Genomic DNA, 26,272 nt, shown 5'->3' on the forward strand with positions numbered 1-26,272 from the left:
CGTATCCGATATAATCCGTATGTCCCCTTTGCTGTTATGGGGTAAAATCTGGCAATCAGAAGACCTGCAATTAACAAAAGAAATTATTACTGATTGCATGGCTTTAGAAAATTCCAAACAGATCCCCTGGTTATCTTATGTCTGCAATATGTTGAACAAAATCGAACTTGGTTTTTATTTCCACACCCCCGGGAAAATCACGGGGAACTATAAAAAGGAGATAAAAACAAAGTTTTTGAAGGCAGCGAATCAGCCTCCTATGGATATAATTGGCACTGGAACTACTTATGCTTGTAAACCACAGCCGCAGTTTTATTTAACATTCACCCTTAATGCGCAATGGCGATTTCTTTTAACACGGTTTAGGCTGGAGACCCTTCACTTTTTACTTGCTTTCCCTAAACAAGGGGGTTGGGGTGAGAGACTGTCCCCTTGTCCTTGTAGTAACAAGGATAGGCAGAGTACCTTACATTTGGTTCTCTTTTGCTCCTTGTACAAAGAGCCAAGACTCCGGTTTATTAAAACTATTCTGAAGGGTAGGCAACCTTGCACTTATAAGGAAGGTTATGAATATTTGTTATCCTTATCTTCTGTGGAAATCTGTTGTGCAATGTTAAATTTTATCAGAATCTCCCTAAAGATTAGAAAGAATTATGGGTAGCACCACAGGTATAGAATCTTTGTAAAAATCTTAATCTGTAAACCTTTTTGAATTTCTGTCACTGTTATTATTATGTCTCTTTTAAAAAACTCTTTTTTGTTTAAATGTGTTTTCAAATTAGTTTTAATATTATTAGTACAAATGTGTTCCTATTTGAAATGCGATGTGATTGTATGTTCAATACTTTTGATTCATTTTATGTATCGAATAAAGTTTTTGAATACGAATACGAACCTTGTCCATACTTTGTTCCTTATGCACTTTGTGCTATATCTTTTATCCTGTGCCAGAAGTTATTATAGTTTCTGTGTAAATAGTTTTTCTTTTTTTTTATCCACATTGATCTTTGTTCTATTTATGTTGGAGGGGGGATGTGTGATGGTTATAATATGCTATACACATATATCTTTCTTCGCTGTTGTTTATAGAATAATATGTATGTAATGTTGGAACCCTGTGGGGGCGGAGCTTGCCTGGATCTAAGTTTGCCGCATTCTATAGGTGCTCCACAAGCACAGCTTACTATCCTGTAAAACCCTACTTTCCAGTCCTACCTGGATTGGCATGTTCCACTGAGATGCGCTAAGGAAGAGTAATTTCACAGATCTCCGGAGTCCTGTGGCCCGCTGTGAGCAGATTAGGATTTGACCGGCTTGGATTGCACGTCCTCCATTTTAAGATGGGACATGGTGCGAGCAGTCAAGACGGGCGAGGCCTTTGATGTGCGGAGGACCCACCGGTCAGTAGCCTGTGGTGAGTGTTGCTGCTGCCTGTGTCGTGAGGTTATTGCTCCAGCGGTCTGAGTGGCTTATGGTTTTGCCAAGGCTGGAGGTGGTTTCTTCATACGGTGAGCTGCGGAGGAGGACTGGAGCTCGGATCGTCGGGCGTTCGCTGCTGCAGGTGAGGGATAAGGAGCCCCGCTAATATCGGACTGCCGACGGAGCATTGTGCCTGCATTGAAGAGGTATGTTGGATGTCGGCTGTGCTGCATAGGAACCTCCCGCTTACCCAGAGAAAGACTGTCCTCCCCACTCCCCCCCTGGGTGGCGGTGGTTCGGGTGGCAGGCCTATCCCATGTATGCCTTGCTAGACTGAGCCTGCAGAGGAGGTGAGCCCGGACCCTGTGCCCTCCCAGGCCTCGCTTCGGCTCTGGAGTAAAGGAGTGTGGGGACCGCAGTGCACAAGAAGCGGAGATCGAGGAGGACCTGCACTGATTCTCCTTTATAACTGTGGAATGGGGAGAGCCTCTCCACCAACGAGTATTAAGGGAGGGGTGGTTCTGGCCTACATAACCTGCTTCTCTATATATAAATGTGCAAGTGCGGAGAGGAGAAAAGCGGCAATGGTCTGGTGAGGCATATCACGTATATCTCTTTTTAATAGCACAGAACCTCACGCTCTCTGATTTGGCTATGTGGGCAGACATCTGCGACTTGTGGGCCTTTTAACTCATCTGATTGCTTTCAGTGCTAGTGGTAGAAGTGTCAGATTGCGCTTTCATTCCTGGCGAGGGCGCACCGTGTTTGGAAGCAGTGCACGAATCGTGTCTATCATGGAGAGTACAGATAAGTCCCAATCGAAGCTCCATTTTGAACCCCGCAAAACCTCTAGACATCAGGACATAGATAAGAATGCAACAGAGTCTGGCCCTGAGGCGGGCGACAATGCGGCAGACCTGAAACAGATCTTGACAGCTATGCAGCACAATTGACCAAGATAGATGGCAAAAGTGACGCTCTGTCATTTTGCATGGATAGAATGTCTGAGCGCCTTGACAAACATACTGATAGTCTCGATGGTGTGGAGAAAAGGATCTCGGCTAAATCGTTGCCTCAGGTATGCAGGCTCATACAAAGATGGACAAAATCCTACAGATTGTACAGACAAAAGCCAGAGGATTTGGAAGCGTGCTCAAGGCACAACAACATAAGGTTAATTGGTTTTGCGGAATCTACCAATATCCCGAACATGGAACTCTTTGTAGAATATATACTAGTCACTCTCTTTGGCAGAGACACTTTCTCAACAGTATTTATTGTTGAGAGGGCCCTTAGGTCATTGGCTCCTAGACCAATTCCTGGAGCACCCCAGAGACCTATTATAGAAAAGCTGCTTAATTATAGGGATTGCGACGATAAGTTGCTGCGTTAGGAAGGCATGGACATATCAATATTCCCTGACTTCACGCAGCAGGTCCAAGACACCCGTCTCCAGTTTCCACTGGTTAAGAGGAAGCTCCAAGAGTTGAATTTAGACTACAAACATGATGTATTCTGCTAAACTACACATACAGGCGGAGGGGAAAATGCACATTTTTATGGATCTGAAGGAGGTTCTGCATTTGATAGAAAAAAAGGGAAAATGACAATCCTCTTAAAGAAAAAGCAGGCTCCCCCGGAGATGTGGGGGTTGATGAGCCAGATAAGGATTAGCAGTGACTTCTCCATGCACCACAGCCAATGTAGCAGACTTAGGCAATCCCTTCTTGGAGGTGGCGTGGGCAACGCATCTGAGGGCTGCCACAGTAGCCTCTCAAATACCGCCTGGTGGGGGGGGTGCGGGGGGGGGTGAGAGGTACAAGACCCTAGCAGGGGGGAGTAACCTAGGATATACTTGATGGGGTGCTGACACTCTGATGAGCCAAATATAGCCCTAATGTGGACAATGTGTGACTTTGATAAATCCTTGGTTGTTACAGCTGTGGTTCCTCTATAAAATGTCTCTTTAGTTTAGGACTCTGGGCTACCGTCTTTGGTTGCCGTGTCTCCACCTCTGTATATGGGTCTCGCATAGCCCTCTTCTGAGTGTCCTGCACTGTTATGTGATCTTCCTTCGACTGGAAAGTATCTTCGATTTTTCACTGTTTAGCCAGTTTAAAGGGGTAGTGTATTGTCAGTAACATCGGCCCCTGGGTGTTACTCACTAAATGACAGGGGATCTGTTTCTTTCTTTTGTTGATGTAATTGTATCAATTATAGGACGGCGGGAATGGTATCGTCCATGCCAAGTTGGGGGCAGCATGGCGTGAGAGGGGGGATTTACTTTATAAGCGCACAGTATACATGCTAGATATACAAAATGCTTGGATAAGGATGATGCAGCAGTGGGTGGTGTGGTCGAATGCTGATCAATGGCGTACTAAATGACCTCTAACAACAGCGTACACGATACACGGGATCAGATTTGTGACATGGATCATTAGGGGTCTCAACCACTTCACAAAACTTCGTAAAGTTATAGCTTTTCTTAAGAGACATATGGTGGATGTAGCGTTTATACAAGAAACGCACCTCTCCACCAATAGCAGCATTCTTTCTAATAAGTGTTTGCAAGGTCATTATAGCGCTGCTGGGTTCACTACACATGCCATGGGGGTTCTCACGTGGGTAAATCCGAGATCGGATATCACACTGGAACAATTAGAAATTGCCCCAATGGCAGATTTGTAATTTCCAGGTGCCATAGGGAAGGTTCAAATATGCACTTAGTTAACATATATGATCCAAATTATGACGATCCACATTTCTATCATAAATTATCAGCTCGCATGATGAGCGATCTCAACATACCGCAGGTCTGGGGGTTGGGGGGGTGATTTCAACTGTACCCTTGACCCAGCTCTGGACCGCTCAAGGGGCCCTGTTTGGCGCCCCTCAGCGTCTTGCAAGAGCAATAAAGAAAATAAGTGACCAGCTGGACCTTCTTGATGTCTGGCGAGTGAGAGCCCCAGGTGACAGTGGGCTCACCCACTATTCAGCCCCTCACACACCAGAATTGATTACTGGCTGATCTCCAGATCACTTTTCACACAGGAAGTAACTTGTAACCCTTTTCCCTGTACACATTCGGATCACTCCCCAGTGCTGTTAGAAATTGATATTCCCACCAAGAGGAGTGCTCCATTCACATGGAGATTCCCTCCCTACTCCTTATTAGACTCAGTTTTCAAAGTGGAGTTGTCTCCACCATCGAAGACTTCTTCATTGTCAATATTAAGATGGTTGATCATTTCTCCACAGTGTAGGAGACCTTTAAAGTGGTTATTAGGGGGGCGGCTATCCCCAAACATGTGGGAGTGCTTCGTTCGCTGCGGAGTAGGATGACAACACTTGTGGGACAGCTGGATCGTTTGGAGCACGCGCTTCTACAGGGAGGTGATGCCCAGATCTACGGAGAACTAAAAAAGACACTTAAATAATACCAAGAAGTAGCGGACAGTGAGGTAAAGCATATGAACCAAAATACTACAGCTAAGACATATGGCAATGGAGAACGTCCTGGCTCAGCACTTGCTGCCCTGCACCAACAGTCTAGTTCGATTGTTGAGTTGAGGGATGAGGATGGCAACGTACTACATGAGTCCTCAAAGATTGCGGAGAGATTCCGTAGATATTACACAGAGCTGTATAGTTCCAAGGTAATTCCAAATGAGGCCGCTTTACAAGATTTCCTAATACACAAACAAATGCTGTGGCTAACTAATGCTCACAGAGAGCATCTTATGAGCTCCCTGGACCCTTCCGAGATCTGCACTGCTCTTGACGCAATGTGCAATGGTAGCGCTCCAGGACAAGATGGACTTACTGTGTCCTTCTATAAACCATTCAAGGAGCCACTCATACCGCACCTAGTTAACCTGTTTGAGGAGATGTTGGAAGGTGGTGAGATGCCCCCATCTATGAGGGAGGCATTGATGGTGACACTTTTGAAGCCGGTTAAACATCCAACGGAGTCCTCCTCCTATAGGCCCCTATCGCTTTTGAATGTGGACACAAAACTGTTTGGCAAAATATTAGCGAATCACATCGCTCCATTGGTGCCGCTGCTGGTTGGTCTTGCGCAGGCAGGTGTTGTCCCAGGTCGGACCCTAACGCACAACCTGAGAACGGTATTCAGTAGCATTCAGCATATCAAGCCGGAGATAAGGGCCGCTGCCGTCTTTCTGTTTAAAAATGTTTTTATTGAAATTTTACCTCAGAGAGTGCAACAAAAGCGGTACAAATGCGACAAATTTCAGAAGTATCATCCGTCCAGATATACATAACAATCATAAGAGCTTCAATTTACCCCTTACTTCCAGATGAATGCTGTCGTCTTTCTGGACTCAAAGAAGGCCTTCAACTCTGTGGAGAGGTCTTTTATAAAGGCAGTGCTGCTTCGGGTTGGAGTCGGAGATGTCTTTCTCAAAATGGTGTCAGTCTTGTATAACTCTCCGACAGCCAGAAATAGGGTAGGTTACACTGTCACAGTGCCCATTGCTATAACTAGAGGCACCAGACAGGGTTGCCCATTGTCCCCCTCGCCCCTTCTATATGTCATCGTAGCTGAACCACTGCCGTCGTACTCAGAGAATACCATTCCCATAGAGGGCTTCGCTTTCCAAACTATCATCTCATTCTTTCGACATTTGCAGATGACATGCTCTTATACATATGAGAACCCAGTTTGAATCTCACTCAAGTACTGACCGAAATTACACGATTTGGTGCTATATCAGGCTTCAGAGTCAATTGGGAAAAATCCTCTTCCATGGCACCTACCAAACTGGATTTCCCTTTGCAGTGGTCCTCGGACCTGGTTCGCTATTGGCGCATTCAGGTGCACATAGACTCGGAACTGGTGCTTAAAGAGAACTATGGGAAGGCTATTGCTAAACTGGAAGACGATGTTAATAGATGGATTCAGCTTCCATTATCATTGATAGGTCGCATTTCCCTTATGAAAATATTAGTACTCCCCAGATTGTTATTCCTATTTCGAAATATTCTGATTTTACTCCAGAGGTATATGTTTAAAGTCCTCTGCTCATTATTGATTAAGTTAGCCTGGGCTGGGAAACAACCCAGAGTTCAATGGAACATACTAGCAATGCCATACTCCATGGGCGGCCTCAATGCTCCTGACCTAGAATTATATTACAGAGCAGCACAGAGAACCCATGCACATAGTTAAATTCATGGTCCGTTAGATCTTCCACACTTGCATATCGAAAGGGTGGCATCTAGCCTCCCACAAAAGCTGTTTCAGCCCTCCATTAGGAGACCCAGCACTCTGGACTCTATTAACTCCACAGCACATGCGTGGCATAACTTATTAAACAGACAAGCTGGCGCACTCATGTACTCTCCTCTGATGCCGTTGGAGTGGTGCGACTGGCTTTCAATTAGCGGAGAAAAGGAAGCAACACGGGCATTAGCTACACTCAACATCACCAAAGCAGGAGATTTGTTTTTAGACAACAAAGTTTTTAGATGGGCAGACATTACAACCGAAGGGCTTGACTATACCACCCTTACACAATTTCACTTTTTCAGGGTCAGGCATGCTCTACAGGAGCTACTCGGAGAAGATATGCTAGAAACGCCTAAGTTACTATCTCTCTCTTTTCTGATACGCTCCTCTTGTGCCACTACCATATATATATATATATATATATATATATATATATATATATATATATATATATATATATATATATATATATATATATATATATATATATACATATATATATATATATATTGAGCCAGGTACTTAGGAGATCACGCTCCACAAGAGCCAGATTAGATTGGCAGGGAGAGTTGGGTGTAATTATTGAGGGCAGCACCTGGCAGTATTGTTGCTAAATGACTAAAAACATATCTTTGAAGAGCAAACACCACCTTATCCACTTTACATTTTAAACAGGGTCTATTACACGCCTAAGAGACTGTATCGGTATGGTTTGCGAGACTCGGCAGCTTGCCTTTGATGTAGAGAGGGAAAGGCTGGATTCATACACGTTGCTTGGTATTGCCCTAAGATTGTGGAGTTTTAGGATAAGGTAATTCGCAAACTAAATGAAATCACAGGCCACTCGCTGACACTTGACCCTCTATTAGCTTTGTTGGGTTACACTAAAAATCTAAACAAGCATTGGAAATGCAATAGGGCTCGCATTAGGAAAGTTTGAGCTATTGGTCTTACAAATGAATTTTTTTTTAATTTATGTGTTATTTTTTAAAATAGCTAAATTAATAGCTTTGTCATTTACAATGCCAATAGTTATAACTTTCGCAAATGTGACACCTATAGCATTTGTAATGCAACATGTTTTGTATTTACGTGACTTAGATGTATTAATATTACAAATAACAATGGCTTTTAATTTTTTTAAATAATTAATACTTAAATAATTTATTTAATTTGTAATGGCAATAGCTTAAACTTTCGTAAATAACTTTTGTGAAGATTATCCGCCATATTCATGAAAATCGGCATTTGCGATTCTGAAATAGCGAAAAATAGCGAGTCGCTATTCAGAAATCGCAAATCCGAATTCATGAAGAATTGCGATAAAAAAAAGCGATTCGCACGCGATCGCAAAATCCGATAGCGATCCGATCGAAATTGCGATTAATCGCAGATTAATCGCTATTTCGGCCTACCCGCGGCTGGACTGCGATCTCGCAAATAGCGATATCGCTATTAGCGATATCGCTATTTGCGAGATCGCAAACTCGCGAGATCGGGAAAACGGGAAGTCGCATTTCGAGCCCAGTGATGACATCACAACCAGGAAGCTGCCGGTTCCCAGCACCATTTTGCACATTGAGGCAGAGAGACAGGGAGCAGATAGAAGAGCAGCTGCACATCTTGGCTTGTAGAGTGAACCACAGAGCCACAACCCATAACATGGCAGAGGAAGCTGCACCAGGGACCAGCAGCTCGACTGGGAGGAAGCGAAAGCTCAAATTCAGCGAGCAGGAGCTGGAGCACCTCATCGAGGGAGTCGTGGCTAACCACGACCAACTGTTCGGTGCAAATTCCAGGAGGGTCCCGGAAATGGAGAAGAGGCGCATTTGGCAGGGGATAGCCTCTGCAGTTAACTCGGTGGGAGTGGCGGCCAGGTCCCTTGAAGAACTGAAAAAGAGGTGGTACGACCTCCGAGGCCGTGCCAAGGAGAAGGTGGCGGCGCGCCTTGGGGAGTCCTCGGGCACAGGAGGAGGAGGTCCGACGGTACCACCGAACACCGCCCTGGAGGACCAGGTGGAAAACACCCTCGAGATGGAGGCCGTTGTGGGTTTCACTGCACTGGACTCATCCGCCCCCACACAAGACACCCAAGGTAAGTGGCATGCGACTGCGACCCTGCCCCCTATGGATGTCCATGACCAAATAGGCCCCCCCAATGTCCCATAGGCATGTAATTGTTGCACATCAAGGATTGTCCTGAAGCATTGTGGGAGATGTAGTCTGGCCACAATGTAGTAGTACCACAATGCTGCCATTGTGGGAGATGTAGTCAGGTCCCAATGCACACAAAGCCACTGCCATTCAGGGAATGTCACCCAGCATGCATGTAGCAACTGCACGTCTGCCAGATGCATACAACTAATGGTCCTCCACTTACCCCCACAGGTGGAGATACCAGTGACAGTGACAGGCTGGTGATTGACGACAGCGTCCTGGAGGAGCCAACACATACCCAGGCATCAGCCCCTAACGCTGCAACTGTACCACCATCAACTATCACCAGCAGCGTCCCACCTGCAACTGCTGCAGCGCCCTCATCTGCTGCCATCGCAGCCCCCATTGTGCTCCCTGCCACCGCTGCTCCTCCCAGAGCTGCAGCCAGGTCAGTCACTCCTGTGGCCCCCGCAGCGACTGCCACAGCCACACCAGCAGGCACACCCCCAGCGACGAGCACACCTGCAACACCGGTGGCCTCACCCCCATCAGCTGGCACCTCAACATCCGTGGCTGCGCCACTGTCCAGTCAGCCCCCAGCCTCACAATCCGGCCAGCAGGGCAGGCGTGGCAGGTCACGCCAGCGATCCGCAGCTGCTACCAGGCGGGCCAATGGTGATGGACAGGCGCGGCTCAGCATCGAGCGACGGATGCTGCACATACACCAGCGCCAGGCACGGCAGCAGGGGGCAATTCACCTCCAACTATGCAACATTGGCCGCAACGTGGCATGTGTTGCTACACAGATTGAAGGCATGAGGGCCGACCTGGCCGGTGTGGGCAATGGAATGGCCCGCATTGCTGCAGCCGTGGAGGCTAACACCCGCGCCATGAATAGAATGTACGGTGGCCAACGCCGGCACCACCGCCAACTGTTGACCCAGCTTGGCACCTACAGCAGGGCAAGCTATGTGTCGGCAAATGCCACATCCCTATTGGCGAGGCGCTGTCTGACACAGCAGCACACTGTCATACAGTGCAGTGTGGACATGTCGAGGGTGCTGGAGACCCTCACCACGGCTGTCGTGGCTCTTCACCCTCCACCCATTCCATCTGTTGTGGGGGGTGATGATGCGAGTGAGGGGGCGTCCAGCCTGAGCTCGCAATCAGCCTCACAGGCCCCACTACCCACCCGCAGCACCAGGACCCCCCCATTGCCTGACGCCCCGGAGGAGGAAGGCCCTCAGAGGCGTTGTGGAGGGTCACGCTCTAGGCACACCTAGAGGACTGTAATCACCACTGGCACAGGCTGAGGTGAAGCCTGGCAAGCACAGCAGTATGGCGTAATACTGTTTGTGGGACTAATTTGGCACGGACCATTACATTTACTTTTGTGAATTGAACAGGTACTTTTATTTTGACCTTTGGCACGGACCATTACATTTACTTTTGTGAATTGAACAGGTACTTTTATTTTGACCTTTGGCACGGACCATTACATTTACTTTTGTGAATTGAACAGGTACTTTTATTTTGACCTTTGGCACGGACCATTACATTTACTTTTGTGAATTGAACAGGTACTTTTATTTTGACCTTTGGCACGGACCATTACATTTACTTTTGTGAATTGAACAAATACATTTCTTTTCCTACACACATTAGCGTTGTGTCTTCTTTACATTTTGCATGCATTGTTGATTAGTGGGGTGATGGCAGTGGTTGTACTAGAAACTGTTCACTGTGATGTGGTTGCGACGTCTGTGCCCTTCTGCTGGGGTCTCCCCTTGTGCATGGCGCGCATGTGCAGGTGGCTGGTTGTCCCCCTCAGATTCACTGCCAGAGATGTCAACAGGTATCCGGCGCTTGGTTGCAATGTTATGTAGTATTGCGCAGACAGCCACTATGCGGCAGCACTTTGCAGGACTGTAATACATGGCCCCACCTGTCTTGTGCAGTATGCGGAACCTGCTCTTGAGCAGGCCAAATGTCCTTTCTATGCAATTTCTTGTCCGTATGTGAGCAATATTGTAGCGCCGTTGCTGGGGTGTAGCAGGGTTGAGGTATGGGGTCAGGAGGTATTCACGGAGGGCGTAGCCACTGTCACCTGAATGGGAGGAGCAGATGGTGATTGCCTGTGCTGCGCTGTTACATCTTTGCAATGTGACATTTCAATCAAAGTGTACTTACCAAGTAGGTGTCCTTCCCCAAACTCTCCCCTGACCAGCCGTGTGTGGAGTGCGCTGTGCCGGAAGATGAAGGAGTCATGGGTACTCCCTGGGTACCGTGAGACAATGTCAGTGATGTATGTCTTGGCATTGCAGACCATCTGGATGTTGAGGGAGTGGTAGCACTTTCTGTTGCGGAACATATACTCCATGCCAGCTGGTGGGCAGACGGCGACGTGGGTACAGTCTATGCATCCGAGCACATGTGGAAAATGGGCTACATTGTAGAATTGTAGCTTTGTCATGTCCAATTCCTGTTGGCTGGCGGGGAATTTGATGTGACGGTGTAGCTGGGTGAGCATGGCGTCTACAAAACTGTTGAGGCAGCGTGACATGGTGGGCTGGGATATTCCCCCAGCGGCCGCTACTACCCCCTGGAAGCTTCCGGAGGCCAGGAGGTGCAGGCTACACAATACCTGCACATGTGTGGGCACAGAATTGTTTCGCCTTGTTGGGTGCTGCATGATGGGGTCGAGTTATTGTATCAGCCAGGTGATCATTTCCCCATTCAGCCTGTATTTAGCATAAATCTGTTCTCTGGTTTGGCCCAGCAAGGTGACCCGCAGCCGGTAAATCCTTGCCTGCCTCATGCGTCTCCTCCGTGCTGCTCGCTGTAGCCTTCGCCGCCTCACCACCATGTACATCCCAGGCATTGTGGAAAGCCTAATGCTGCTGCTGAATGTCCTTATGTGTGATTGGTCAGGCCTGGCCCTGTTGGTGATAGGACAACGGTTTTTTGAAAAAATATTTTCTATGCCTTTCATGGTTACCACCTGCTTTGAGTTGTCCTTATTTTGCGCCGTGCAAATAGCGATTTTTGGGTTTTTCGCAAATTGCGATTTTTCTTGAATGCCGATTGCGATTTTCTATTGCGAATTCGCTATTATTTTCGCAGATTCCGTGGTGTGTCGCTATTACCGAATCGCTAATGCTCAGCGGCAGGGATTCTGCGATTATATTAGCTAATTCGCTAATATGTGTTAGCGAATTCGCTATTTTGTTGTTGAATGCCGATTACGGAAATTGCGCCCGCATTTGCGTTTTCGCAGCGATTGCGGGCGCAATTTCACTTCATGAATCAGGCTGCTAGTTCAGTGTTTTTTATTGCGATGAAAATCCAAGAACAGAAGTGAAATATTAACATCTTTTTGTGATTTGTAATAAAGCGTGAAAGCTTGAAAACAGTTTGAAACATTGAAAGAACATATTTGAACCAGTGATGCTGTGGTTGCGCTGAGTGATGCTGTGGTGGTGCTGAGTGATGCTGTGGTGGTGCTGAGTGATGCTGTGGTGGTGCTGAGTGATGCTGTGGTTGCGCTGAGTGATGCTGTGGTTGCGCTGAGTGGTGTGTGCATCGGTGGAGCTTAGTGGGTGCATTGGTAGAGCTGTGTGGTGGGTGCATTGGTGGAGCTTAGTTGGCGCATCGGTGGAGCTGTGTGGTGGGTGCATCGGTGGAGCTGTGTGGTGGGTGCCTCGGCGGAGTTGTGTGGTGGGTGCCTTGGCGGTGGTGGGTGCATCGGTGGAGCTGTGTGGTGGGTGCTTCGGTGGAGCTGTGTGGTGGCTGCATCTGTGGAGCTGTGTGGTGGGTGCATCTGTGGAGCTGTGTGGTGGGTGCATCTGTGGAGCTGTGTCGTGGGTGCATCTGTGGAGCTGTGTGGTGGGTGCCTCGGAGGAGCTGTGTGGTGGGTGCCTCGGTGGAGCTGTATGGTGGGTGCCTTGGTGGAGCTGTATGGTGGGTACCTCGGTGAAGCTGTGTGGTGGGTGCATCGGTGGAGCTGTGTGGTGGGTGCATCAGTGGAGCTGTGTCAGTGGAGCTGTGTGGTGTGTGCATCGGTGGAGCTGGGTGGTGGGTGCATCGGTGGAGCTGTGTCGGTGGAGCTGTGTGGTGGCTGCATCGGTGGAGCTGTGTGGTGGGTGCCTCGGTGGAGCTGTGTGGTGGGTGCATCGGTGGAGCTGTGTCGGTGGAGCTGTGTGGTGGGTGCATCGTTGGTGGTGGGTGCATCGGTGGAGCTGTGTCGGTGGAGCTGTGTGGTGGCTGCATCAGTGGAGCTGTGTGGTGGGTGCATCGGTGGAGCTGGGTGGTGGGTGCATCGGTGGAGCTGTGTCGGTGGAGCTGTGTGGTGGGTGCATCGGTGGAGCTGGGTGGTGGGTGCATCGGTGGAGCTGGGTGGTGGGTGCATCGGTGGAGCTGTGTCGGTGGAGCTGTGTGGTGGGTGCATCGGTGGAGCTGTGTAGTGGCTGCATCGGTGGAGCTGTGTGGTGGCTGCATCGGTGGAGCTGTGTGGTGGCTGCATCGGTGGAGCTGGGTGGTGGGTGCATCGGTGGAGCAGTGTCGGTGGAGCTGTGTGGTGGGTGCATCGGTGGAGCTGTGTGGTGGGGGCATGGTAGAGCTGTGTGGTGGGTGCCTCGGTGGAGCTGTGTGGTGGGTGCCTCGGTGGAGCTGTGTGGTGGGTGCCTCGGTGGAGCTGTGTGGTGGGTGCCTCGGTGGAGCTGTGTGGTGGGTGCCTCCGTGGAGCTGTGTGGTGGGTGCCTCCGTGGAGCTGTGTGGTGGGTGCCTCGGTGGAGCTGTGTGGTGGGTGCCTCGGTGGAGCTGTGTGGTGGGTGCCTCAGTGGAGCTGTGTGGTGGGTGCATCGGTGGAGCTGTGTCGGTGGAGCTGTGTGGTGGGTGCATCAGTGGAGCTGTGTGGTGGGTGCCTCGGAGGAGCTGTGGGGTGGGTGCATCTGTGGAGCTGTGTGGTGGGTGCCTTGGTGGAGCTGTATGGTGGGTGCCTCGGTGAAGCTGTATGGTGGGTGCCTCGGTGAAGCTGTGTGGTGGGTGCATCGGTGGAGCTGTGTGGTGGGTGCATCGGTGGAGCTGTGTGGTGGGTGCATCGGTGGAGCTGTGTCGGTGAAGCTGTGTGGTGTGTGCATCGGTGGAGCTGGGTGGTGGGTGCATCGGTGGAGCTGTGTCGGTGGAGCTGTGTGGTGGCTGCATCGGTGGAGCTGTGTGGTGGATGCATCTGTGGAGCTGTGTGGTGGGTGCATTGGTGGAGCTGTGTCGGTGGAGCTGTGTAGTGGGTGCATCGGTGGAGCTGGGTGGTGGGTGCATCGGTGGAGCTGTGTCGGTGGAGCTGTGTTGGTGGAGCTGTGTCGGTGGAGCTGTGTGGTGGCTGCATCGGTGGAGCTGTGTGGTGGCTGCATCAGTGGAGCTGTGTGGTGGGTGCATCGGTGGAGCTGTGTGGTGGGTGCATCAGTGGAGCTGTGTGTTGGGTGCATCGGTGGAGCTGTGTCGGTGGAGCTGTGTGGTGGGTGCATCGGTGGAGCTGTGTGGTGGGTGCATCGGTGGAGCTGTGTGGTGGGTGCCTCGGTAGGGCTGTGTGGTGGGTGCCTCGGTGGAGCTGTGTGGTGGGTGCCTCGGTGGAGCTGTGTGGTGGGTGCTTCAGTGGAGCTGTGTGGTGGGTGCATCGGTGGAGCTGTGTCGGTGGAGCTGTGTGGTGGGTGCATCGGTGGAGCTGTGTGGTGGGTGCATCGTTGGAGCTGTGTGGTGGGGCATGGTAGAGCTGTGTGGTGGGTGCCTCGGTGGAGCTGTGTGGTGGGTGCATCGGTGGAGCTGGGTGGTGGGTGCATCGGTGGAGCTGTGTGGTGGGTGCATCGGTGGAGCTGTGTGGTGGGTGCATCGGTAGGGCTGTGTGGTGGGTGCCTCGGTGGAGCTGTGTGGTGGGTGCCTCAGTGGAGCTGTGTGGTGGGTGCATCGGTGGAGCTGTGTCGGTGGAGCTGTGTGGTGGGTGCATATGTGGAGCTGTGTCGGTGGAGCTATGTGGTGGGTGCATCTGTGGGTATGCAACAAGTGAAATGGACTCAGCGAGACTCCTGTGGTCCCCATGAGACCTACGGTAGGGACTGAGAGAGATGTGGTAATGCAAGGCAGGCAGGCAGGCGGCTGGTGGCATTGTGCACGCGCTTTTTAGGGCTTGCGCTTGCACAATGACCTAAAAAGCACATGCACTCAAAGGAATCGCCAGTGGAATCGCCAGTGGTGGTTCAACACTGGATAAGCCCCTATAGAGCTTCCAGCTGTGCGCATGCGCACAGCAGGCGAGCCCTAAAAAAACAGTGCCAAGCACAAGAACTTGCCTGGAATGGCAATGACATCGATTCTCTGCTGCTGCTTTCGTTGTCTCTTCATTCCGCCAGGATTACCGCCTCCGTGATGCCATGTCAGGCACTTTGCTGGGAAAGAATCAACATTTTCAAATTAAGAGTTTAATGTTGAGCGCCCCCGGGGCGCCTGCGAGAGGAGTTGCCCAAGTGTGAAGCAGTAATAACTCCCGAGGCGCGGTGCAAGTTGCCCCCTCGTTCTGCTGCTGCAGCACTCGCGGACGCCCCAACTCTCCACGGCAGACTTAATTAGCTGCTCAGAGACGACTCCTTCCGTACGGCACCAGTGGCTCAGATTTAAATCTGTTCTCACTGAACTTTGCTAATTACCAGGTAGTTGGTAATTTTCCGCCTCCCCAGGGGCCACCGGGCTCCAGATAGCTCCACCTAGCTGAACCTCAAGGCTGGGAGGGTGGCGGCGCGCGCCGTGCGCAGTAACTAAGCAGGCAGAGCGTCTCCAGGTGTGGGGGAGTCAAGGCGCTAGAGCGGCGGTGTGACCCTGATAACGCTTTTTCTGCTCATGTCAAATTTAAAGCGCTTTTGATGGACCGGATGTGGTGTTAATGCACTAAGGCTTGTGTTGCACCTCAGCTGGAACTTGTCAAACACATTTCAATGCAAACCACAATGTAAATGGTAAAAGCACATTATGCTTTACAATGAAAACGAGACAAGAATTTAAAACGGAACCCTGAAGGTTTATTAAAGGTTGCAGATCGAAGAACTTGCCTGGAATCGCAATGACATTGATTCTCTGCTGCTGCTTTCGTTGTCTCTTCATTCCGCCAGGATTACCGCCTCCGTGATGCCATGTCAGGCACTTTGCTGGGGAAGAATCAACATTTTCAAATTAAGAGTTTAATGTTGAGCGCCCCCGGGGCGCCTGCGAGAGGAGTTGCCCAAGTGTGAAGCAGTAATAACTCCCGAGGCGCGGTGCAAGTTGCCCCCTCGTTCTGCTGCTGCAGCACTCGCGGACGCCCCAACTCTCCACGGCAGACTTAATTAGCTGCTCAGAGACGACTCCTTCCGTACGGCACCAGTGGCTCAGATTTAAATCTGTTCTCACTGAACTTTGCTAATTACCAGGTAGTTGGTAATTTTCCGCCTCCCCAGGGGCCACCGGGCTCCAGATAGCTCCACCTAGCTGAACCTCAAGGCTGGGAGGGTGGCGGCGCGCGCCGTGCGCAGTAACTAAGCGGGCAGAGCGTCTCCAGGTGTGGGGGAGTCGAGGCGCTAGAGCGGCGGTGTGACCCTGATAACGCTTTTTCTGCTCATGTCAAATTTAAAGCGCTTTTGATGGACCAGATGTGGTGTTAATGCACTAAGGCTTGTGTTGCACCTCAGCTGGAACTTGTCAAATACATTTCAATGCAAACCACAATGTAAATGGTAAAAGCACATTATGCTTTACAATGAAAACGAGACAAGAATTTAAAACGGAACCCTGAAGGTTTATTAAAGGTTGCAGATCGTTATCGAAGTGAAACAAATGGTTAGAAGTCAGTCAGTGAGTCATTTCAATTAAATAATAGCAGAGTAAAGAGGAGGATGCAAGGAGAGGTACAGAGGGAGTTAGCATAAAAGGAGACACGGCCGGGGGCCGGGGGCCGTGAAACTGAAAGTACGGCCTGCCGGCCGTGAATAATTAGGGGATGAGCGCACGCTGAGAAGCTGCCTTTGATGTGGTAATGCGAGGCAGGCAGGCAGGCGGCTGGTGGCATTGTGCACGCGCTTTTTAGGGCTTGCGCTTGCGCAATGACCTAAAAAGCACATGCACTCAAAGGAATCGCCAGTGGAATCGCCAGTGGTGGTTAAACACTGGATAAGCCCCTATAGAGCTTCCAGCTGTGCGCATGCGCACAGCAGGCGAGCCCTAAAAAGGAGGTAAGACGGTTGGTTGCGATAGGAGTATTACTTGCCAAACACAGAATAGCAATCTATTGAGCTAGAGGCCAAGTTCCTAAAATTGAAGACTGGTCAAAAGACATACATTCCGTAACATGCAGTCAGAAATCTACAAAGAGCTATCACCTTCTCAGAACAGACCCAAAGGATTTTGGGGGCTATGTCAGCAGTATCTGGTCGGCAAGGAAACTGGAGAACCGGAAGTAAACACTGATAACCACAGAGGCTGAATCGGATTTTGTATTGTTGATTGCATGTCTCTGTTATATCTGAGGGAGTTGTTCTAGTTGATCTTGGGAACCCCATAATAGGCATTCTGTATTCTTACATTCTAATCTCAGGTTATTGAGTACCTTGAATGTATTATTGTTTAAGTTGTGATTCAAACCACTCTGTAGACGTCCAATATAGGTCCATCTAGCAACCAGTAATTTTTATTGTATATGACTGCATGTGCATGTTATACTTTAAAATGTTCAAATAAAATAATAATAAAAAAACATGTTGGAACCCTGTAAGCTTCAATCTCTCCAACAGGTGCTAAGCTCAGGCAGTTGGAATGGAGTCTGGCAGGAACTGTTAGTGGTGGAAAGAGCTCATCTTTAATAAACCCTCTTGTTCGGACTAAAATGTGGGGCTTTGTTTTGTGAGAGATTACAACACTATGATAGATTGTATGCAGTGTGTGAGAACCTTCCCAGTCCCCATCAAACAGGGTTATTGGGCTAAGACTGTGACAATAAGTGCCATTTAGAGCTTAATCTTACCAGTGAGCCCAAAAGTAAGCACCAAGTTTATCCCTTTACCACTTTACCATCAGTGCAGTGAAGATAAGCAATTTAAATGTTACCCAGGGAGGTGGATTTATGGTTAGAGACTCAGAACTCAAAAAAACATCTGTTGTAATTAATATCTCAATTGTCAGTCTTTGCTTAGGCTTTAAAAATGAAAAGTTAATTTCCTAATCAGTCAAAACACAAGACTGTACAAAGATATCAGAGAGCAGAAATCACTGTCAATATTCTGCAACATGGGTAACGTTGGTGGGGTATACCTCCTAGGCTGCTCCCACAGTACAACCCTCAATGCTATTCTTTCTGCAAAAGTACTAAACAGTCTCCAGGATTCGTATCATAGCGGCCGCCTGGTGGAGCTGTCCTATGCAGCTTTAGCGGAGTCTGGCTCTGGGACACGCTTTGTTCCCCCTGGGGTACTTTCCCCCTTCAGATCTACCTGATACTGTCTGCTTTCCTTTCCCCTGTTTACCTTTCCCCACTACCTTCCATTCCCCATATGACGTGTGTCTTGGATATGCTACGCACTAATATCTTATATTATTGTGTAAGCTTACGTTTCTCTCCTAAGCTTATACTGGTAGCTGTAACTGTAACTGTAACAATGTAACTATGTGTTACCCACCATTGTGTGTGTCCTTTACCAAAGCACTCCTTCTCCCCTTGTTGGGGAGGGATCCAGCATTTATACCCAAGAGTCTCAGAGACCCCCTTGAGAGAGTCCACAGTGTCAAGGGAGCCACACACAGCGGAGGTGTGGGAATAGCGCCCCTTGCCAAAGCACTCCTCCCCTTGTTGGGTAGGGATCCAGTATTTATGCCCTGGAGTTTCAGAGACCCCTCTGAGAGAGTCCACAGCACAAAGGGAACCACACAGCGGAAGTGTGGGAATGATACCTCTTCCACTGGGATCACAGCACACCGGACGTTGGACACGGTTTCTACTCTGGTTGTGTTTTCCTTCACCCTCCCCCAACTCTTTCCCTCTGTCATTCTTGGTCTAGCTCCGCTGCTCCTATCCTCTCTCCCCTTGCCTGCTTTTTTCTTTTTTTCCTTACATCTATGTTTTTAATGCATGTTACTACGCTCCACTAACTCATGTAACTTGTAACTATGCTCTGAAACAATGTTCGTCCTCATGTAAAGCGCTCTGATACCTCCGGGTCTAGCCAGCGCTATATAAAACTTTTCAACTAAATAAATATCATAGGTGTCAAGGGAACTGATTGTCCATGCTAAGGGTCTCTGGCTTGGGCCAATATGTTCCCCTACTCACTCCTTGTCATATGAATTTCTGCCCCCTCCTCCTCCCCAGTTTGGTATCTTCCCTGATTGCACAATACCTAAATATCCATTTTAATTGAACAAGGCTGGCAGTGCCTACATTGTCTGTCGACCAACAATACAACACTACCTGCTTAATGTGATGCACATCAGGGGTGGCCTCCTGGACAAGGATGGCACAGTCTTTGCTGCAGCCCATCCAACGTGGCCACAGTCCATGACAATGGTGCCTGTATGTACTGGCTCAGATCAGCACTGGCAGCACCATCAGCAGCTGGAGCGGAGGTTGCATTGTGATTTTTTTGTGCTCTAGTCCAGCAAATCTTGCTGCATGGATTCTTCTTCAAGCCAATCAAGTAGCCACCAACTAGACATGATAGATGGCTACTTCCGGCTGGAGTTCCGGACATGTGCGCTACATTTAGTTGCAGAAAAATCTCCCCAGGACTAAATCTTTCAAATGGAGACCGCAGATCGTGGTCAGGCTTCTCTGGCACATGCTTCTTCAAGGGGGCTTGTGCAGGGTTGAATTGTGTTCAAGCACATTGGATTCTGTTCACACTGCAGGAACAGTCCAGGGCTTCCAGACTTCACTGTCATAGAGGAGTGCAGTTCTTGCTCTAGTGATGCAGCCTGTGGCTTTGGTTTGTCCTGCTTCTAGACTTCTTCAGCCCCATCTCTCCTGAGCAGTGTCGTCCTCGTGCAAAGGCACCGCTAATGCCTATCCTGAGCAGCCAATCAGCTTTCTATCTCGAAGCAATGGCCAGGCTGTCCTTCCTAGAGGTCTTATTAGAAGCTCTCAGGTTTCTGGTCTCCAATGTGGCATGGAAACATGGCGTTAGTTACCCAAACTCTGGAGCCCATAGAGTTTCTCTATATCACTGATGTGAAGACCCTGATTTCTGGTGGAGATGTCTTGGCATAATAGCTGGATTTTTTTGTCCCATCTTTATACCTAAAGTTGGAAGCAGTAGTTGTCTTTTCCACCATTCATCTCTAAGACTCAGAATTATTTTATGTTTAAATTATTTTATTGTTGCAAAAAAAGATATAGCAAATTGTATTATCTGACTCAGCGTCAACATTCAGCCTCTTCGGCGTCGGTGCACCATTTTATCAAGTAACAAAAAGAGAAATAAATGCAAAAAGAAACCCCAATTCCAGCCTCCCTCTCCCTCAATCCCAAGGTGCCTGCCCTAGTGCTAGAACCTTTTATGAACCTTTCTCGCCTCCTGGATCTTGAGAGGTGTCTGTTGGGAGGGGGGCTTCTGTTAGTCATAGTAGACTGAGGTATCAAGGGCAGGTAAGTTCAGTGAATTATTGAGAGAGAAGTGTAAGGAATGGGTGCCATATTTCCCAGAAGGTGTCTCCCTCCGACTTTGCAGCTGAAGAGAGGCGCTCCATACCTAATAGACCCCAGGTCCTAAGTAGCCAGTTAAGCCTAGTTGGGATTTTATCACTGCCCCAAAACGCTAGTATAGCTTGGTGTGCTGCTCGAAGTGCTAACGTTTTTTGCCTACCTCTTTGTGGCGTAAGCGGATAGGTGAGTAGATTTGGGAGGCCCAAGATAACATATAAGGGGAATATGGTTAACTGGGTAGATAAATGCATGTCAATTTCTGTTAGAATGCCCTCCCAAAAGTGTGTCAGTTTTGAGCAGGCCCATAGTATATGCGTGCCCTTCGCTGTGAGACATCTCCATCTTTGCTCTCTCGTGCAGTGTCTATTTTGTGTAGGTGAGTTTGGGTTAAGTACCAATAGGAGACTATTTTCACTGCTGTTTCTGTGCATGTAGTGTTGAGGACTGATCGTCGAGCTCTATGATAAATGTCTTTCCACTCCTTTCGGGTCAGTTCTCTACCCAGCTCTCTCTCCCAGCATTGTTGAGCTGCTGATTTCTTCTCTATCCCTGGGCCCATTACAATTTTGTATAAATCCAAGACTAATCGCTTATCTGAGGTTATTTTTCAAAGGGAGTTAAATGCCGTTGTACTGCTTCTCTAGTCTCTTGATTCATAACCCAATGTCTAATTTGAGTGTAGCAAAATCTTTGTTCCTCTTGGAGTATGCCATCTTCTCTCAAGGAACTGAACAGAATGGGGCCATTTATGTCAAACATGGCCTATCGATCAGCAACTAGGTTTCTGCCAGGCCTCAAACTCCCTATGCTTTATTCCAGGTGTAAAAGCTTGGTTCCCACTATAGGGGTCAGGGGAGACGATGTGATGAAAGTCCCTTCTTTCTCCCAACTTATCCCAAACCCTGAGAGTAGGGGCAGTGATGGCTGAAAGGTAGAGGCTAGGGGTACGGCTAGCCTTATCCAGGAAGGGGATCTACCACATTGGGGAGCCCGCCAATGCCCTATCCATAAACAACCACGTTTTCTCCAACTCCGGGCAGGACCGTTCAACTAGGAATCGAAGCTGTACTGCCTGGAAATAGGTGACTACGGATGGGATTCCCAGGCCTCCCTCTGCCGGATCGCTAATACTGATCTCCCTTTGCATTCTGGGTCATTTGTTTGACCATGCGAAGGAGTGGAATGCTTGTTGTAACTCTTGGAGCTCTACCGGCAGGGGCCAAAGAGGCAGGGTCAAAAATATGTACAGTATTCTCGGCAAAGCTGTCATTTTCAAAGCTGCGATCCGTCCCTAGCCAAGACAGTACATATGGGTGCCATCTAGCTAGATCTGCTTTTGTCTTACTCACTAGGTCTTTATAGTTAATCTTTGCAGTTACTTGTACGGTTCGTGCTAAGCGAATTCCCAGGTAGGTGACTGCTGGTTGCCATGTGTTTGAGTGTGTCTGAGATAGCTGAATTTGGGTCTCTTGGGTGACCGACAAACTCAGCACCTTTGATTTAGAGATGTTGATAAGGAAACCGGATACTTGACCAAAATGCTCGATTTCTGCTTAAGAAACAGAAGGGTCACCTTTGGGTCATCTAGGGAGGCAATGACATCGTCTGCATATAGTGTGATACAGTGGTACTCCCCCAAAAGCAACTGCCTCGCACATCGGGATTATCTTGGACTCGTAGAGCAAACGGTTCCATATATAAGGCAAAAAGCAATGGGGAGAGAGGACACCCCTGCCTCGTTCCTCTCTGGAATGGAAAGTTGCCTGAAGTCTTGCCATTCACCTGTACCAATGCTTTTGGAAGCTTGTATCCACTCAGCACCCATGCGCAGAACTTTCTCTGAATCCAAAGTGGTTTAGCACCACCCCTAAGTGTGCCAATGCCCTCTATCTAAAGCCTTTTCAGTGTTGATCGCTAGTAGTATCAATTCCTGTGGTGTGCGGGGAGCTTTGACTATCAAGTGGAGGAGGCGATTGGTATTATCTGAGCATTGCCTGTTAGGGACGAAGCCCGATTGGTCTGGTGCGATAAGTCCCAGCATTAGTGGGGCCAGTCGAGCTGCTAATATTCCAGTGAGTAACTTTGCATCTACATTAAGGAGTGAAATGGGTCCATAAGACTCACAGGTTGCTTTATTTTTGCCTGGTTTTGGTATAACTGTGATGGAGGCGTGAAGCATAGATGGTGGAAGTGTATTTGCACTGATGATTGTATTGAAGACCTTTAGTGAGAAAGTGGGCCATAATTGAGCAGTACGTCTTATAAAATAGAGCTGAGAAACCATCCGGTCCTGGGGATTTGTTGAGTTTCAGTTATGATATGGCAGTTATGACCTCTTCAATTTGAAAGGGGCAATTTAGTGCAGTTGCTTGCTCGGCTGTTAATTTAGTTGCGGTAGCTGTTTTTAGGTAAGAGTGAACTAATTTGGGGGAAATGTCTTAGGTGGTGTATAAATCCCTAGAGAATAGATTTGGTAGCTTCTATATCTCCTCATCTTTAGTTATTTTCCTTCCCGTCTCAGTTCTCAATTCCTCTACTGTGTTAGTTTGGTGTTGCCCCTTTAGTTTAGAAGCCAACAGTGTCCCACATTTGTTTCCCCCAAGGTTAGGCGTGTTCAAGTCGTAGAAGTGAGTTTTCTACATGGTCTCAGTCCCATCCCGCCTGCTGTTTTCTAGCTATCTCTAATTGCCTATAGACCCGGGTGGCACTGGTGCGGTGGTGAATGTGTTCCAGTTCCGGCACTCAGGTTTGGAGCTTTTCGTGTTTCTCTCGTCTGGCCTTAGTGTCAGCTGCTGAAATGGCTATTAAGACCCATCTAATTACTGCTTTTAAGGCATCCCACTCCGTCTGGGGGCAATCGGTGAGCTCCAAATATTCTACGATATTCCCTACCCTACCCTACCTGTTGAATCGCCTGCGGACGACGGAGCATAGACTCTTCAATCGCCAGACTCAGGAAGTTCCCAGCTGAGACGGGAGGGCTAATTCCAATTGGGCTGCTGAGTGGTCTGACAAGGATCTGATCTCTATATCAATTGTTCACGCTGCCTGCTGCATTTCCCTAGTGCCTAACAAATGGTCTAATCATGCATATGATTTGTGTGTGTATGAATAAAATATATAGCCTCTCGTCTCTGGGTGGAGTTCTCGAAAAGATCTCTCATTCCTACTTCCTTTACCCAGTGGGCACCTCCTTCACTGATGGCTCCTGTCACTCCCTGCCTCTGTGTCGAGCGATCTAGGTCACTGTTTAAATACCAAGTTCAAATCCCCTCCGAGCAATATCAAATTGTCTTGAGCCTCCAACACCGCCCTTACTGCGTCCTGGATGAATTGTTCTTGCCTGTTGTTAGGGGCATATACAGACCCCACCAGTAGCATGCTTGCGCCAATGTAAATGCGGTATCCCAAAAGTTGGCCACTGACCTTTACTACTTTTGTTCATATTTTCCCTTGAAAAGACCAAGAAAACAGTATTCTTACCCTTGCAGCTTTCTGAGTTAATGAGGAGAAAAACTGTTGTGGGAAAGCTCTACTCTTGAGTCCATGCCAGGCCCCTCACAGTAAATGTGTTTCCTGTAAGAGGCAAATGTCTGTTTTCGCATTTTCGAGATAGGAAAGGATTGCCTTCCCCTTTGTCGGGTTATTCACCCCTTTACCATTAAGTGTAATGACCTGTAAAATTTGTGATACCATTGTCATGTGTGTATGTGTTTGGAGAAAATCCCATGCCCCACATAGCGAGCCTCCCCCACCTAATTTTCTCTGCCCAAGAAGGTGTATTCAGACTGAAATATAGGTGTGTAAACAAATTACCTAGCAGGCACCTGAAAACAAACCCCAATACTAAACCCATTGTAAACCAAAGTCTCTGGGTTCGGGAACAGCAAATGGATCGCCATCCCCTTACCAGCAAGGAAGTCTATAACTTGGGGGGGGGGGGGTACATCCTAATGTCCTCCACTCCGTCTCAGGCCCCCGCCCCCGCCAACCTGCTCTGTTCGCCATATTGCCTCAGGCCCGTTCATTGTTGCTCGTGTCTTCTATCAGCTTGGCCAGGACTGCCTTTCGTTCAGTCGCCATTGTTGCGGGGTCTGGACCAGAGCCTTTGCTTTCCCCGGGTATGACTCAGAATTATTTTGAGTAGTTCCTGTCTTCTGTTTATTCCACTCATGACTGAACCAGGCATGGTCTTTGTTGCCACGTTTTAGATCAAATGTGGGGCGCACAGGAAGTCTCCTGAAAGAAAGGGAAGCTGTCCCAATTAATTATTTGCAAGGGGTACCCCGTCTAATGAGAAATGGGGTAGGAAGGGCAATAGGGAAATCCTTAAGGTTCAAAGGGACTCTATGTCTCCTCCTCTCCACACTAAAAAAATCCATGAAATGTCCTGGAGGAACCCTACGAATCACATTGTTGTCTGCAGCTCCCCGCAAACATCCATATTAGGTACTACTTGGATGTATGACAAACAAAATGGATTCCAATATGGCAAAGGCCGCATGTGTCCCACATGCTCCACACACACACACACACAAGCACACACACACACACACACACACACACACACACACTACTCACAGAAGTAATGCATGCACATGCAACATCCATGTCCCACATGGAGGATGGGCGAAGGGGCAGGTAGCAGCAGTCTGACAGGTCAATTTGAAAATGCAGAAGAGACTGGTAAGCAACTATTCTGCCACTGGAATCTTATTGCTGTCACCGCTGTGAGTGCTCTACATCTTGTGCGCAGGTGGGAGTCACACTCACTAAAGAGAGTGCACTTCGTGAGCTACACCAGGCCACAGAGCTATTCTATAGGTCGGAATCCATGTCACACAGACGTCTTCTGCCCACAAACATTAATATCATGTGTGCTAAGGTGCAGAACCACATGGGGGACCTTTCCCTCTCCCAATGATAATGTAGATTGCTGTGATTGTGTTTCTCTATATTAGTATGGCTTTTTAAAATCATTTTTGCTAATAACCTTGCTAACTATAAACTTTAAATGAACTCTTTAGGTAAAATATGAGAACAAAAATCAGTGCATTAAGAAATAGGTGTCTCATTTCCATAATATTGAGCTACATGCTTCTTTACTTGTCTACAGAAATGGATGGCAGAGCTGAGGAGGCTGGAGGAGCGGACAGGCGTCCTTTTGAACGAGAAGATGGAGCTGCAGGAAACACTGCACAGCCAATCACTGAACGCCATCCAGGAGTCCAAAAAGACAGGGGCCATCAGCAAAAGGAAGGCAAAATCCACGATCTGCCACATCATGTGAAGGGCCACAGACCGGAAGAATGAAAAGGGTTAAAGAAATAAAACTGTACTTGCAAATATATGTCTTTTTCATCTTTAGGCACATATATTTGCATTTTATGGCAGGTATTCTGAAATTGTGGTTCATGGATCCCAGTGACTCATATGTGAGTTCACAGGTTTCTTTATTGTAATGTGCAGTTAATCACTATAGTATCTAGCTCCCTCTGAGGGGCTGGGATATTTTTGATAATCCTGGCAGCTGATGTGTTTTTTGTTCCTGATGTCGTCATTGTCTAGACCAACTGCCTTATTTTCACTGTTGCTGTCAGCACTGGTTATACTTATCTGTATTTGGTTTGACGAGAATTTTGGACCAGGGCGGCACTCTTATTTGATAAATGATAAAATAATTAAATTAATAAATTTATATTCAAAATCCACTTTAGCCATTTGTCCTAGCCAAT

General features: G+C 48.3%; 1 protein-coding gene across 1 annotated transcript in view; it reads left to right on the forward strand.

Annotated features, from left to right (window-relative positions):
• SLFNL1 (schlafen like 1) overlaps positions 1-25,827 on the forward strand; it is a 74,068-nt gene extending 48,241 nt beyond the window's left edge. The window contains exon 5 of the mRNA XM_086958799.1: positions 25,654-25,827. Within this exon, the coding sequence (XP_086814925.1) occupies positions 25,654-25,827 (174 nt within the window). The remainder of the gene's footprint in view (positions 1-25,653) is intronic.
• Positions 25,828-26,272: the final 445 nt, after the last annotated feature.

This window comes from Lissotriton vulgaris, chromosome 2_1, assembly GCF_964263255.1.
Source record: "Lissotriton vulgaris chromosome 2_1, aLisVul1.2, whole genome shotgun sequence".
In the NCBI taxonomy this organism is placed as follows: Eukaryota; Metazoa; Chordata; class Amphibia; order Caudata; family Salamandridae; genus Lissotriton; species Lissotriton vulgaris.